The sequence below is a fragment of the Micropterus dolomieu genome, linkage group LG15, assembly GCF_021292245.1.
Source record: "Micropterus dolomieu isolate WLL.071019.BEF.003 ecotype Adirondacks linkage group LG15, ASM2129224v1, whole genome shotgun sequence".
In the NCBI taxonomy this organism is placed as follows: domain Eukaryota; kingdom Metazoa; phylum Chordata; class Actinopteri; order Centrarchiformes; family Centrarchidae; genus Micropterus; species Micropterus dolomieu.
In genome coordinates this window covers 13,133,330-13,147,803 of record NC_060164.1, presented here as the reverse complement: position 1 = coordinate 13,147,803, position 14,474 = coordinate 13,133,330, and the positions used below count along the sequence as shown (strand labels likewise).

Here is a 14,474-nt window from a genome sequence, read left to right as displayed (position 1 = left end):
GTTCAGAGCTTGAACCAGTGGGAGGAAATCTTTTTGTTGTCACTCTGCTCTCATGTATTGTAATAGGCTATTAGACTAAAATGTTGATACAATACAATATTTGTATGTCATTTGAGATGTTTCACCCAACATTTCACCAGGCTATGCGAAAAAATGAACTGAAACAGTGAGAGGCTGATTCCCAGGCTGCTACTCAAAAATGAAATCAAGTTCTTGTTTAATGGTTATCATTCATCTACAGACCTGGATGGAGTCCATAAGCCTACTGCTTTGAATTTGACATTTTATGTTTCTCCACCAATAGTACATCCTGTTCAGGTCAGACTGCGGACAGATTGACATAAATAGCCGTCTCTGTTGCAGGTAAATGAGGCGGGAAGAAGGCATGAAGTTCATGGGAAAGTCAAGCCTCGACCCTGTTCAGTCACTTTGTAACGTAAGCAGGGATGTAAACCCGCCCACACTGTTGTTATCTACTTTTATTTGAGTAACAGATTTTCTCCTCCCAGTCTCTTTGCGCCACAAATTAGAGGGTTCCTTCATAGAGTTCATTAATACTTTTCTGGGAATATAATAGATTTCTTTCATGGATTGGACATCATTACTCATGTGTTTTACTGCTGGGACTGAAACCTACACAGGACATGAAAACTGCACACAAAACACATTTTGGCACTAATACACTGCATTATGTTCCTAATGTTTTGTTGTGTCTTAAATCCTTATTTATCTCGAGGTAGTCCCAATATTTTTTGTTTCCACACTAAAATGGATTCCTTGGATGAAAAAAAAAAGTTCTAAAAGTGGTTTGGAAACTGGTAAAAGTAGTTTCTTTTTTTCACTTTCTAAAGGAAAAATAAGATTTTTAAATAAAATACCCAGTGGCCCTCATGATTAAATGGGTGATTAAGAGGAACAGTGTCACTCTATTAAAGCTATGTCATTATGAACAGACCTATTAGTTCTCTGAGCTCAGTAACCATGTGAGGAAAGAGCCATTTCAGCCCGGACACAGAAAATCCTCTGTTGTCTAATAATGGCTTTACTGCTCTCTGTTAATTGAACAGTCATCATGTGGAAAAACAAATATTGTTCTTGGTTCCCCGCTTGCTTCGTTGGGTTTTGGCTTTTAGGCATACTAGGCTCTGAACACGAGCCTATGTGGTTTTCTCGGCTGGAATTGACCATTGTAAGTACTCTCCTGTGACTTTGATTGCGGTTGACATGGGGTTCACTTTGTAATAGCAGACTATGGGTCCGGACTGTTAAAGGGATCAGTCAGTAAATTAGGGGGGAAAAATCAACCTGGATGTGTTCTTTACAATTGGGCCAACCTACTTTGAAGCTAAAACATCTATTAATGTAAACATGCTTTATAATAACCCCAATTACAGTCATCATCATAATTTAAATGGAGGCCCCATCAAGGGTGCTTTCGTGAAAAGATTTGTTGTTGCTGAACATTTCCACTGGTTCAAAATGCAGAAAACTGAATCATGCATTTAGAATTTTAGACATTTCTCTCTCCCTTCATCTGCCTCTCTTCCTCATCCTCAAATATGGACTCAAGATAATCTCTTTAGGGTTGTGATAGTGCTTCATCTCATCACTACATGTCACAGCAGCACACTTTGTCAGTGAATATTCAGCAGCGGGCCCCAGTGTTTCTTATATACTCTTCATTTTGCACCCATTTAGTTACACTCTTGTAATAACATGGTAAAATAGGGTTACAAAGCTAAAATGATAAGCTCTTCTTTTTTGTATTATACTAACAAAAGTATCTCTATAAAGTGAAAAATGTATCACAGGTATAAAATACATGTTTGTAAAAGTATTCATCCCCTTTAATAAAGAACATCTAAACCATCACTTTATGGTGTGGCCAGTTGGCTTTAGAAGTCACATAATGAGTTAAATGGAGCTCACTTGTGTGCAGTCAAAGGGTTTCAAGTGACTGCAGTATCACTTGTATCATTAAGGTCCAAATATTATTGAGTCAGTATCAGATTTGTAGAGATCTGTTTTCACTTTGACATCGAAAGGTCGTCTTCTGTTGATCAGTGTCCACATTAAAACCCCTTTGATTCATTGCTGTAAGACAATAAAATATGACAACTTCTAAAAATGGTGAATATTTTTATAGTCTGTATATCTAATGGACAAAGCAGTGCAGACCAAAGGGGTGGCACAGGTGGTAACAGGTGACTGACTGTTTCTTATTTTAGCTCTCTGTGCACAATTCTAAGGCAAAAGACTTACAGCATTATCCTCAACTGTGATAATCAGTATATGAGAGAGAAAATTGTGTTACCTTCCCCCCAAATGGTTATTAAATGTCTCTGTCTCCGATACAAAATTACTGTCCAGTCTTGGCAAACTTCACAGCATTCTGTTGTTGGAAACACATGTGGTGCTCTGTGCCAACTTTTTCAGGCTCAAGTCAAAACAACCCCAGAGCGATGGGTTAATAGTCAAAAGGTTCCCTCTGTCATTTCACTGTTTAGGCACCACATGGGTCGCCTTCTTCCTCCTGTGAATAAAAGTGACAAGTAGTTGAGTTAAAGTTGTTGAGATTGTGTATAACCATCTATTTAAGAAAATGCTATTGAGGAAAACATCCTGCACTTGGAAGTGTTCTGCTTTTGAATGGAATGGGGGACAGAGGGTTAGAAAAGGGGAAGTGCACCGTGTTTTGAAGTTGAGTGTCTGACGTCCCAATAGGTGCATGTCTGCTTCCTCCATCAACCATTAACACACGGCAACGGCATCAGTCACATTATTTGCTGGGCGACAGACGTCTGAGTCTTTGGTGTGGGGTAATAATGGGTTCAAGTGGCTTTAGGTGAATATTGGCTTTTGAGTGGAACCTTCCTGCTTTTGTACTAAGCTATTTTGGAACAGTAGTGCCCTTTTAGGGTTTGTTTTGACAAAAACATCCCCCCCAAGAATCAAAAATTATATGCAGTAATGACCAAGAATAACTGTATGAAACAAAATTATACCAGAAAGAGCATTGGATTAAATTACTTTTTTATTCTAATTTATAGAAGGCTACCTTTTCATAATTTAAACAATGCACATGTACAAAACACCATCTCAACTAAAATATAGTAATACATAACCTAGTAACCATGACAAATTCTTTTTTTAACCAAGTTTCACATTTAAAATAGAAAAATATTTCTGGTTATAACATTCTTGAAGTGTTATGAGGGGGTTGGCTCGGTGTAAATGAATTCCAGATGCTCTCTACAATCCATTAGATATTTCCTTTTTAATATATACAGAGCAAGAATGTACAATAACCTTCCTGTCTTGCAGACAAATTAGCTTTGCATGTATGTACAATGTGGTGTGTGATTAGCACACAGTATGCAAAATTGTAAAAATATGTTTCATAATCTCTGTCATCTGTTTGAGACTGTGTAAGCTGCCTGACGACACATTAATAAAGTCTTTTATTTGTAGCCTTTGTGTCTGAAGAAAACATTAACACAAACTCACTGTGAGCTGTTTGAAAAGCAAGTGCATTCTGAGATAAAAGGAAAACATCCCTTAAATGTTTCTGTCCATGAAATCAATCTCAATATTATCTCAAACACAGAATCAAAACAACTGGGCTTCTTGGACATGTGGAGCCCTGACTTTACATGTGTGACTCTGTTCCTCTTGCTAGGGCAGACGACAGACAATATGTCTCTTCAAGTCTGCTGCCGCAGGACAGAAGAAATGGAAGTGATTTCTCTACAGCTTATGTTCTTCAAGGAATAACAACGGCCAAAGTGACTTTGTTTCTCAGTATCAAGAATCCACTTAACAAGCAGAGGTTCTTTCTCCATTAGTCCCTTTTACTGTTTCTCTCCACATCCACCGTGTTTAGGCCTCTGCCCCGTTGGCCACTCTCCCTATCTGCAGGAGCAGGACTGGACGGACATATTGGGGTAAACTTTGAGCACTGGGTTCCTGGATTCATCCTGGAACAGCACAGCCAGAGGACTCATTTTTTCTGGGACACAGCAGGGCTCAGGAACTCCCGGGATGATCCCAACGGCTCGGACTATGCTCTGGATGGTGGCGTGGTTAGATGGCCTCGCCACCTGGGAGAGTTTGAGTAGAGGAGAGGTGTGCAAAGGAGAAGATCAATATAATCAACACTCAAGTTACTCAATATAACTTGGTAATGCCATTTTGAATCTTAGGTGTTTGTGCTCCTACCTTGGGCATGGGAAATCCACATGTGCCAGCACAGTAGTAGGCATCAAATGCCTTGGGTGCTATAACCCACTCGCTCCAGCCAATGTCTGCAAAATCCACCCTGAGGTTCCTCCTGGAGCAGCCTCTGTGCTGGGTGTCGCTCCACTGCCTCTTCCTGGCCTTACGCATCGTTTGTTCATCAAAACTCAGAACAGGTGACTGAGAGTTTGTGTTCCCCTTGTGCTTTTTTCCATCCTTCTCCTCATTTCTGCGCTCATGCTTTTGTCCGTCGCTCATCACCAGCATGCGACTGTCTTTGAGTTTTTTCACAGCTGAGTTATCAGGTTTGAGCCCTTGTGATGTTCTTTCTCCTTCTGTAAGAACCAGAGGTTCTTCTTTATCATGTGCTCCTCTACCTTGCTCCGCTCCTTCTTCCTCATGGCTCTTTCTCTTCTTTTCCTTCTTTCCTGATTTAGGCTTGGGTTTGAGTGCCAGGTACCAAGTGCTCTCCCAATGGTCATCCTTCCTGTATACATGAGGCCTATAGTCAACCTCAGGCAGCTCATTGTTCTGAATGGGGTCGGAGAGCAGAGTTGCTTCCCTTCTCACGCGTCCTTTTGACTCTGGTGAGGAGTTAGGTCTGTGCAGGAGCTGAGAGTCCTGGGAGGAATGTGAGGGCTCTCCTCCCTCACTGAACGGGTCATATCTCTGAAGGCTTGCAGCCACGCTGTTGGGCTCTGCCAAGGCACGGTCATCAGCATACAGTAACAGGTAGGGCATGCTGCCAGCAGACAGTGCCTCCTCTGGTTTTCTTTGGTACTGCTGCCCTAAGTCCAACTCCACTGATACAAGGAGATGACCCTTGTCCCGTGCCTCCTTTATGACCTGGGTCACATCTTTCATCTGCCACACCCCTCTCCGGTGGGGGTGGAAGGTCACATTGCCTAGAAATGACCCCATTGACCCAGATCTGACCTCTGACCTAGAGGGGACAGAGTGTAGGAGCAGGCTGATGGACGGAGAAGGGTGGACGGCTGAGGAACGACAGGATGGGCTTTTGAAATGTTTACAGAACCAGGGTTTTTGATGAAGATGCCGATACAGCAGGAAATGGAATGTGGCAGAGAGGATGACCTCTGAGTCCTGGAGGGTTGTAAGGTTTAGCCGGTACACCATCTTGTCGTCAGAGGAGTCTGCAAAGACAATCAATCAGTGTCAGTCAGTCAGGTGAACAACCTGACAATTTAACTCTTTTTTTATCCACAGAATGATGTTCGCAAAACCAGAATTTATTCTAAAAGATTTGCCACTGATCCTGGACATAAGAAAATGGATCCACACAGATGCTATTGGGCAGTTTTGTAGCTCACAATTGCTTCTATGATCTTGCTTTGAAAAGGGTTAAAATAGACAAAATTTGTTTTATATATTTTATTGTTCACTGATGGGCTGAAATGTCTGGCATGATCAGATGGTGTATAAGTGTTTGCCAATGTAGGCACTAAACAGGAATTGAACCTTATTTGAATTCACACTTCCGAGCTTTAACAATTATTTATCATTTGTCATTTTAGAAGAAGGAAAGAACAATAAAGTCCTATATGAAAGGGATTTGGAATAGTATGACTTTGCACCAAAACAACTCCTTTGGCAGTTAAAATTATAAGAAGTGACACCTTTACTTGTTCTGTGTTACATGACTGAGCTGTGTGGCTTGTACACAGCTGCGCACCTTGGTAGGATTGCAGAAGGTGCCCTTAAGAGGAGCCAGACTCTGGGGATCTGGCTGGCAGGGTTGGAGGGGGGTGGGCAGAGAGCTACATATTCATGATGAACAGTAACTTCAACAGCACACTTATTGTTCATTGTATAAGATTTCAGTGGAAGTATGGACTGAGTCAAGAGATATACATTACCTTGGATTCAGCCTACATATGGAAATGCTTACCTCAGTTTCTCTTAAAGCTTCCCCTTAAGCCTAATACAGCCAGCACTGTCTGCCCAGACACCAAGACATAATCAACTGTTTTAACAGATCTTACATTGTTGTGAAAACTCTCTTACATCTCTCCTTGGATTACACTCAGTCTCTGCAGTAAAAATACACACGTGTTATGATATGCCATTTGAGAACTATGTGGGATATAAATGTCTGTGTGTTGTGTTTATAAAAACAGCATCAGACAGAGAGGAACGACTGTGCTTTAAGCCCCCTGACTCCAGGACGCGGAGTCACACATGTCCTGTAGCCACAGCAGGGACGTAGAAGCGACGACAATGACCCTTTTGCACCGCGTAACTGAGGTTTTACTGGTTTGAAGCTGGGCATTGCTTGCAGGGAATCGCAGGCATTCTTGCGCATGTTGCGCGTCTGTCTGTGGTAATTGATCAGACCCCGCGCAGAAGGAGCGCAGCTGCTGCCACAAACACAGTGTGCCCACAGCGTCCCCAAATCATTTAGATGCATTCTCAGACTGTTCCAAAACAATCCTACCTATTTAGGGCGTCTGGCTGAGCCATCCATCCCCAGTGCACTTTTAATAACCATCCGTGGAGAGGATCAGGGGAGCTTTCTGACTACTTCTATTTATTTTTTGATTTTCGTGTCGGATTAGTGGTGCACCAATGGCAAACAAGGCTATTTTTTCCTTTTGGGTTTGATAATGAAATCTAAATTGTTGCATTTGAGCGCTTTCGCAATGTGTTCACACACCTTGGCCGGCTCGGAAACTCCTGACAGTATTTCCCTCTCTGAGGCGGTTTTCACTGTTGTATTTCTCGTACAGTTTGTACATGTGCTGGGAGACCATGTCCTGATCCAGGTCTTCTGAGAACGGGTCTGAAGAGGATTGGAGGACACTAATGTCCTGTGCGCTCCCAGCGCCCCCTTTCATGGTCCTAACTAATGCAGCACCCAGGAAACAGTTGAACATCAACAGGAACAGGTGTGAAGAAATCATACTTAGAGCTGCCATTTAAGTGAAAAATTAAAAATCAAAATCCAAGAGGCAAACAGTGCAGAAAAATGTTGTCCAAAAACGATCCAAGGTGGACTTTAAAGACGCGCCAAAACAATCCAGACTAAAAACGCTGTGCCCAAATGTTCCACCTCTCTTCTCACTTTCCACTTCGTGTTCAGTGAGCCGTCTCACTCCTCCGTGTCAGACTGTGTGGGACGGGGATGCTGAGTGGGTTAGTCCAGGCAACAGTTGAACGCTGCTACTTTTACACTTGCGTCTGTGTGACCGCCAGAGGCTTGAGGGGGTTTATTGGAGCGGTGAGAAGTGCTGACGTACACTGCTGTCAGCCAACGAGGTCTCTGCAGAGCACAAAGCCAGAAGTGGAGGTCATGATGCTGACCCCCCCTTTCTCTCTTTGATGATGATGATGATGATGATGATGATGGCGATGTTGATGATGAAGATGATGTCTTCCTTATGTCGGAGTAATAACGTTGATCCAGTGGCTTTGGCACAGTGGCTCAGAGCAATACTCGTTTGTTTAGCGCTGGTCAGACAAAGCCACTGTTGAAACTCAACAAACCATTTTTTTCTTTGCAGGCAAAGTAATTCCACTTCACAATTTCCACCTCACCACATTATTTCCAGTAACTGCTTTTGACATGCTCTCAGTCACACATAATTAGCATAGAAACACCCACAATAATAGTCTGACCAACCACCCAAGGGCTATTGTTAGCAACAGTGATCCACATTTTGTACAGGGTGCTGTGTGTGTGTGTGTGTGTGTGTGTGTGTGTGTGTGTGTGTGTGTGTGTGTGTGTGTTTGAGAAGGTTTTTTGTGGTGAAAGGCTGTGGAGTAACTGTGAGATGAAACTCTTTCAAGGTGATTTTATTCATGGCAAACAGAACATGATCTCTGCTGGGATTGACAGTTTCAAACTCAGTACCATTTTGTATCTGGTGTGTATATATTTGTGTATGTGTGCATTCAAGTTGTTTCCAGTGTGTGTCTCTGGTGTCTGGAGCTCTGTATCAACAATGCTTGTTTTGTGGAAGTGGTGGTCTCCAGCAGAGAGGCTGTAACTAGCTGGGCCTCTCGGGTCACTCTCAGCCACTACGCACACTCACACGCACACATGCATGCACGAGCACACATACAGAGCTACATAGTACCTTTCTGGCCCCCAAGGGCCCCACAGGGAAGTCCTTTTCACTATGTTCCACAGCAGAGACATGTCTTAAATCTCGACTATTCTGGAGATGCGTTTGCGTGAGTGTGTATGTGTGTGATAGTGGAGGAGCATAATAAAGGAGTTGGCTGAAGTGGCATGCTCTCTGGTTTTGTCATAGCACACAAACACATGAATGCTTTGCCTGTTCCCATACCACGTTGAGTTTTACTCTGCTGAAAAACAAAAAATGATTAATTGTTGTGGTTATTTGTTTGAATACATGGAAGTTTTCCACTTGGTTAAGTGTCATCTTTAAAAAACCCTGTGAGAAATCCAGTGAGAGTTTTACATAGTTGCATTTGAGAATGACCACTCTGTAAAACCCCTACACAAACAGATACTGAAAGATATATGGTTGTTTTTTGGAAGTGATAAAATTTAAAAACCAAACAATAATTGCCCAACAATGAGCTGTCATTCTCTGTTATTAACACGCCATTAAAAAACCCTTGTCATTATGACTAAATGGGAGTATCTTGTTGCTGTTTTCTGAAGTGGCACATGGAAATAAACAAGGAGATATTTGCATTTTACACAGGCCGGGTAACTTGAGTCATTATCTATCAAGCCAACACGTGTGAGCAGGAAGAGAGGTAGGGAGAGTTAAAGTGATATCTGAAACCACAGCATTAGTCATAATAAATAGTCCTGGAGGGGAGACAGCCCAATACAAGTTCAAGCGTGAGGACGACAACATGAAATGGCTTTAACCTCTAACCCTGAATATGTAGGGCAGTGTGAGATTAATGTTGGGCATTATCTACAATAATGCTCCTCTCTCCATCATGACTGTGAGAACCGCAGCATCACTGTGACCAGATCAAATAAGATAAAAACAGCAGGGCAGGGACACCACTGGTCTCCACCAGGCGCATAATTTAAGGCTATGGTTACATGTGTCATTTCAGTACGGCTTTAATGTTTGTGTCGTGTGAAGCAGTCTGATTAAGTAACAGGTCATATAGAGCCCAAAAATTGATTTTTGCTTTTGTTGCTGTTGGATCTTCAAAGCCACATGTGGAAGTAGTCAGGCTCACACTGAGATCAGAATCCCAAACATTTAGATTTTGATAAATACAGCCACATCAGATATGCCTTCAAGCCAAGTGTGGACATGCAGCAATGTGATCTTTAACATCAGAAATCACAATGAAAGGACAACGGAATCTGCAGCCACCATGACACACAGCATGCACCAGCGTACCATAGAGCTGAAAGAGACATGAAACAGAAATTACCAGATGGATGCAATGTGGATACTGACACATTAGTACATGAGCTGACTCAAAGCTTGTAGGATAGAAAATGATTTTTCATTGCAGGGTCTGAATGATTTTATAATCCAGGTCTTGTGAGAGGTGAACTGCTACTGCCTATTGATCTGTGCAACAGTACTGCACTGGGAAGCCTGTTGTATCTGACTACTCGGGCTGTGTTACAGGGCCGCTGTGTGTTATAGTTTGTTCAACATGGAGGTCCCCTCGTAGGGCCATCCAAACCAAACAGGAGTTGTGTTCTGCTCTCTGTGGGGGTATGGAGGAGTGTGAGGAATTAACATGCCGGTGTGTGTGTGTGTCCGTGTGTGGTGCAAGGGCTGATGGTTGGTTCTGGAAATGCTCCTAGTTTAACACCTTTGCATGGTATTGGGTGAGACATTCTGGTTCCAGAGCTCAGCTGTGGGGGTCTGATAGATGTTTGTGTGTGGGCACAGGGGATTTGGTATGGACTGGCCAGTCATCCTCTAGGTGACTGATGTTGTCATGGTTTGTCCAAAAAGAACAGTGCTGTGCAAGCATGGGGGACGGACTAACTGTTAATGTCTTGTGCTCATAAAAATAAAGAGTGAGTAGTTTGAGCCAAACGTTCTCATGCGGTGGATCCTCCAAGATGGAATATTTTATCGGTGGACGACACAACAGGTCACACTCTAACGTACAAGAGGTCACTCAGGATTGTGGGGACTTCAGTGGAAAGCGCCAATGTCAGTTTAAAGGCTGTTTTAAGACTTTTGGGATCCTGTTAAGCAAACAAAAAACATCCAGGCAAAAACAGCTGCCACAGAAACTGCATTGTTTTAGGAGACTTCTGTTGGGCTTTCTTTCTTGGCTGCATATCATGAAAGGGTTAGGTCACAGAAATGATGAAACATTATGGGAAATATTTGTTTCCTGTCTTGGTGAGAGCGTCGATTGCTCTCATATCTGTACTCTAAATATAAAGCTAAAGTCAGCATGGCAATTAGCATAAAGACTGGAAGCAGGCAGCTAGCCCAGCACTGTACAAACTCAATGAGTCTGTATTCCAGCACCTCTAAATTTGAGTAATTAAAATATTATATCTATGAAATTTTCTTTTTGGGATTTTGATGATCTAATCCTTTAATGCTTATTGGTGGCAATAAATGTATGCCCTGCTTCAGCAGTAAGACTGATTCGAGTGTCCAGTAAAACACAGACTGCGTACCGCTAGAGATCAGGGACAGTGTGACCTAACAAGGAGACAGTGGTTTGAGGGTTATACCAGGAATCCCACCATGTGAATGTCATCCACTCTGCCTTGTAGGAAGGTGTGTGAGTGTGAGAAAAAACAGGAGCATGTTTTTGTGTGTGTGACTATGGAGACTATAGTTATGCTAGGGGGTGTAACTCTGTGACCCATTCACATGGTTAATAAAACATTCATAGAAGCAGTGGAATGTTATGGTTTTTGTGTGAGTGTGCATGCATGTGCAGGAAAACATGTGTGTGTGTGTGCGTGCATGCATATATGTGTGTGAGAGAGGGCAAATGTGTATGTGCTCCTGTCTGTGATGTTGGGCCTCCTGCAGTGACCCCACGGAGTGCACCATTCTGTCCGCAAACAAAGGGCCGGCTGTTCCCCCCTACTTCAACCATGGACTGCTCCAACACCGCCGACTGTTCGCCGCCGAGCTAACCAAATATTTCCCTTCCGGATCTGAATTTGTCTCAATAAATAGTTTTGTGTTTTGGGGTTTTCTTTCTCCTCGGGCTTTGACTTTGATAGAAGACTCCTGAACAGACAGGTGGCCATGTAATCTCAGAAGGCGACTGGGCGTCTTCTTTCAAGCTAAGGTTGAAAACCGGAGAACTTCTCACAATTTTACCTCATGTGACATCCTGATGTTTGTATGGAAAAACCAGCCCCACAGTACAACGGGAGTATTATTTCATGTGGAATTGACATTTGATTCAGATGTCAATTTGGTTCACTTCTGTCTTCAAGCCTGTGGCAAGGTATAGAGAGACGTATTGTGCTTAAGATCGCACTGAGTGACAGTATTTTTTCTGAGCGTGGCTCAAACCACTTGTCAGGAGGGCTGATCGGTGATTAAGAAAAATAAATGAAATATGTGTGTGTGTGTGTGTGTGTGTTTCAAACACTTGCATGATTGAAGTCTTTTGCCAGGCCTGACATACAGCCTTTGTTCTGTTTCTCTCCATCTCTCAATGAGCACGTTATTCACCGGTAGAAACATTGATGTCATTCTATATACCTTGACTAATAGCTTATTATTTTTTTGTGGTTCCCATTCATGCTGTTGTGTTTCTGTGCAGATACCATTTTGCCATGCCAACTATAACTGCCTCCATGAAAGCCTTTTTCCAATACCATAAAATGTTGTTTGTCAGGTATCGCTTATCCATTCATACAATACAGTCTCCAGTTAGACTTATTTTACAGACAGTACTAAGCGAGCAGCTCTGTACTCAGACACTTAAGTGACTGAGCATACAGTGTTAGCTGGGAATGCAGAATATTCTAGAGAGAATGTGATTTGAGCTGTGACTGGTGGTGTTGTGTTTACTCTGACGCCCATGATATTCATTACAGACTGCGCTGTGTGCTCCTACTTCCTGAACACGTCCCATAGGCCCATGACCTTCACCTCCACAGGCTGCCCTTAAACCCCATTGGGCTGGAGCCAGGATGGAGGAAATTACACTGGGAGATTGATTGGGTAAATCCTTCAATTATTCGGATTTTACAATGGGGCCTGGCTGACTGTGCCAAAGATGGGAATGTTTGGCTTTCTTGACAGACCACACTGTGTTTTTTAAATTTTATTCCAAGATTCAACTGAAATTTGAGGTTTTATGTGAGGTATGGGAATTACAGCAGGTTTCACAATATTGACAGAAAACGTAGACGAAACACTTGGGAATGAGTTTTTCATGAGTTCAGTATTTTAACTGTAAAACAAATCAAAGGGCACTTATTTGTCACTTCCTCCTCACTTCACATTTCTTGTGTTTTCTAACTTGAGTTCTAAGATGGGAAGAATGGTTGGAGTATATTTCTTCAGTGGGATGTGATAATTTTGTGCATGCATGCATGGGTGTTTAACCAGAATGTGAAATGCCCACACATATTCAGTACAATATCCTGCTGAGATTTACATGGGGCTTGTTTCTGTTTTACACAATGGCCTCAAGGTTCCTTAAAAAAGCCTGTTATCCCAGAGCTCCAGCTCTCTAAAGAAATCAGATATGTAATGCATGTTGGGAATATGATGACAGGGTCTTTTCATAACTTGATGGATCTGTCAGATTGACCTTTGCTCTAATTTGCTTCAGTCTCCATCATTTAGCAAGACGGTGTCTGATATTTCCCAATAAATTTACCCTCCTTGCAGAGTAATAACTGCAATATCTATTTCCCATTAGTGGTGGTTCAGGCCTCCTGTCGATCTCCGGGCTCTAATTGGACGTGACCATTTCTCTGGTGATGTCATGTTAATGGGTTTCAGAAAGAGAAAAAGCCCGGTAGTGTTAAATGACTGATTGCTGAAAGTTAGGGAAGTAGAGATCGAAAAGAACCATGTTGTTATAATTCCAAGTCATGTTGAATCAGTTTTATATTTCATGATTCTGGCAATCGTTGACACAAGAGCAAATATTTCATCCATGGAGTCTATTGGGATCTATTGCATCTGGTGCCGTTACCGGCAGGTCAGCCTACAGAGTAAAACTACAGTATGAGAGAGTGAGACTCGTGTATATTGTCAGCCCTAGAAAGCCTGCTGTAAGGTCAAGGCCAGAGCTGCGGTGGCCAATCTCACTGGAACGCAGATTCAATTAATATCAGTGAAGGCCCTTTGTTGATAACTTCCTGGTTTTAAACAAAGTGAACCTTCAGGTTTCACTGCGTTATTGCTTTCATTCTGGCAGCGGATTAGAACACAAAGGGGGGAAAAAAAATTAATTTACACAGGAAACCAGCAAGATGTTTTAGAAACAGTAAAAAAATAAATATTGCATTAAATGTTCCTATTGGATCACAATGATCACAAAGAAAATGCTCTATTAGATAGATAGATAGATAGATAGATAGATAGATAGATAGATAGATTTTCTTCTTGTTCACCTTGTATTTTTCATTTTTCCTTACTTTAATTGTCAGTTATTTCTCCCTCTTTCTTTGTTTTTCTCTGGCTCATATCAACTTTTTCACTTCTTTGCAGGTGATTGTACTTGACATTTTTCTGAAATGAACCCTACTGCATTCCCCCAACTCTCTCTCTCTGTGTGTGTGTGTGTGTGTGTGTGTCTATACAGAAACATAAATGTCAATGATAAATTGCATCCTGATGAAGTTTTGGTTTGTGAACAGGAAATCCTAAAAGGGTTGTGATAACTGATATGTCCTCTAGTTGTGTGACAGCTACTGAGTGGTAGAGAGCCACAAGATGGAAGCAGATTGTGTAGAATAAGACATTAGGTGCTAAAGTTTCAGACTTCATGATTTAAACGAACAATGTCAAATTTCTTGTTACCTTACTTTTACGGTTCAGTATAGCCTACATCGGTTCATGATCGATGGTCCCGACTCACCTCATCATAGCCTTTCCATATAAAATATAGATATTATTTATGAATGGTTTCGGCTGCGGCGGACACAAGCTGTTAACATTCAGTCTCCGTGTAAACTGAAACCTCAGTCCTTTCTGATTCACAAGGCATTTTTCTGAAATGAATGGACTTCCCCTCCTGACACAGTGGGAGCAGCAGGGAAGCGGTGTCAGATGTTACAGCGCATGTGGATATACTGAGTGTGTGGATGT

General features: G+C 42.2%; 1 protein-coding gene across 1 annotated transcript; it reads right to left on the bottom strand.

The window, feature by feature from the left end:
* Window positions 1-3,119: 3,119 nt before the first annotated feature.
* On the bottom strand, window positions 3,120-7,394 carry gdf10a (growth differentiation factor 10a). The gene is made up of 3 exons (XM_046071008.1): window positions 6,911-7,394; window positions 4,219-5,390; window positions 3,120-4,100 (listed from the first exon to the last, which is right to left on the bottom strand). The coding sequence occupies exons 1-3, from the start codon at window positions 7,170-7,172 to the stop codon at window positions 3,909-3,911; spliced, it is 1,626 nt and encodes a 541-aa protein (XP_045926964.1). The 5' UTR covers window positions 7,173-7,394; the 3' UTR covers window positions 3,120-3,908.
* Between the last annotated feature and the right edge of the window lie 7,080 nt (window positions 7,395-14,474).

Bases quoted from the DNA above. Each gene is read 5' to 3' on its own strand.
- gdf10a (XM_046071008.1), bottom strand. From the start codon at position 7,172: ATGGCAGCTCTAAGTATGATTTCTTCACACCTGTTCCTGTTGATGTTC. The intron at 5,391-6,910 runs GTGTGTGAACAC...TTGTCTTTGCAG, and splicing joins GAGTTTCCGAGCCGGCCAAG to ACTCCTCTGACGACAAGATG. The intron at 4,101-4,218 runs GTAGGAGCACAA...AAACTCTCCCAG, and splicing joins GTGGATTTCCCATGCCCAAG to GTGGCGAGGCCATCTAACCA.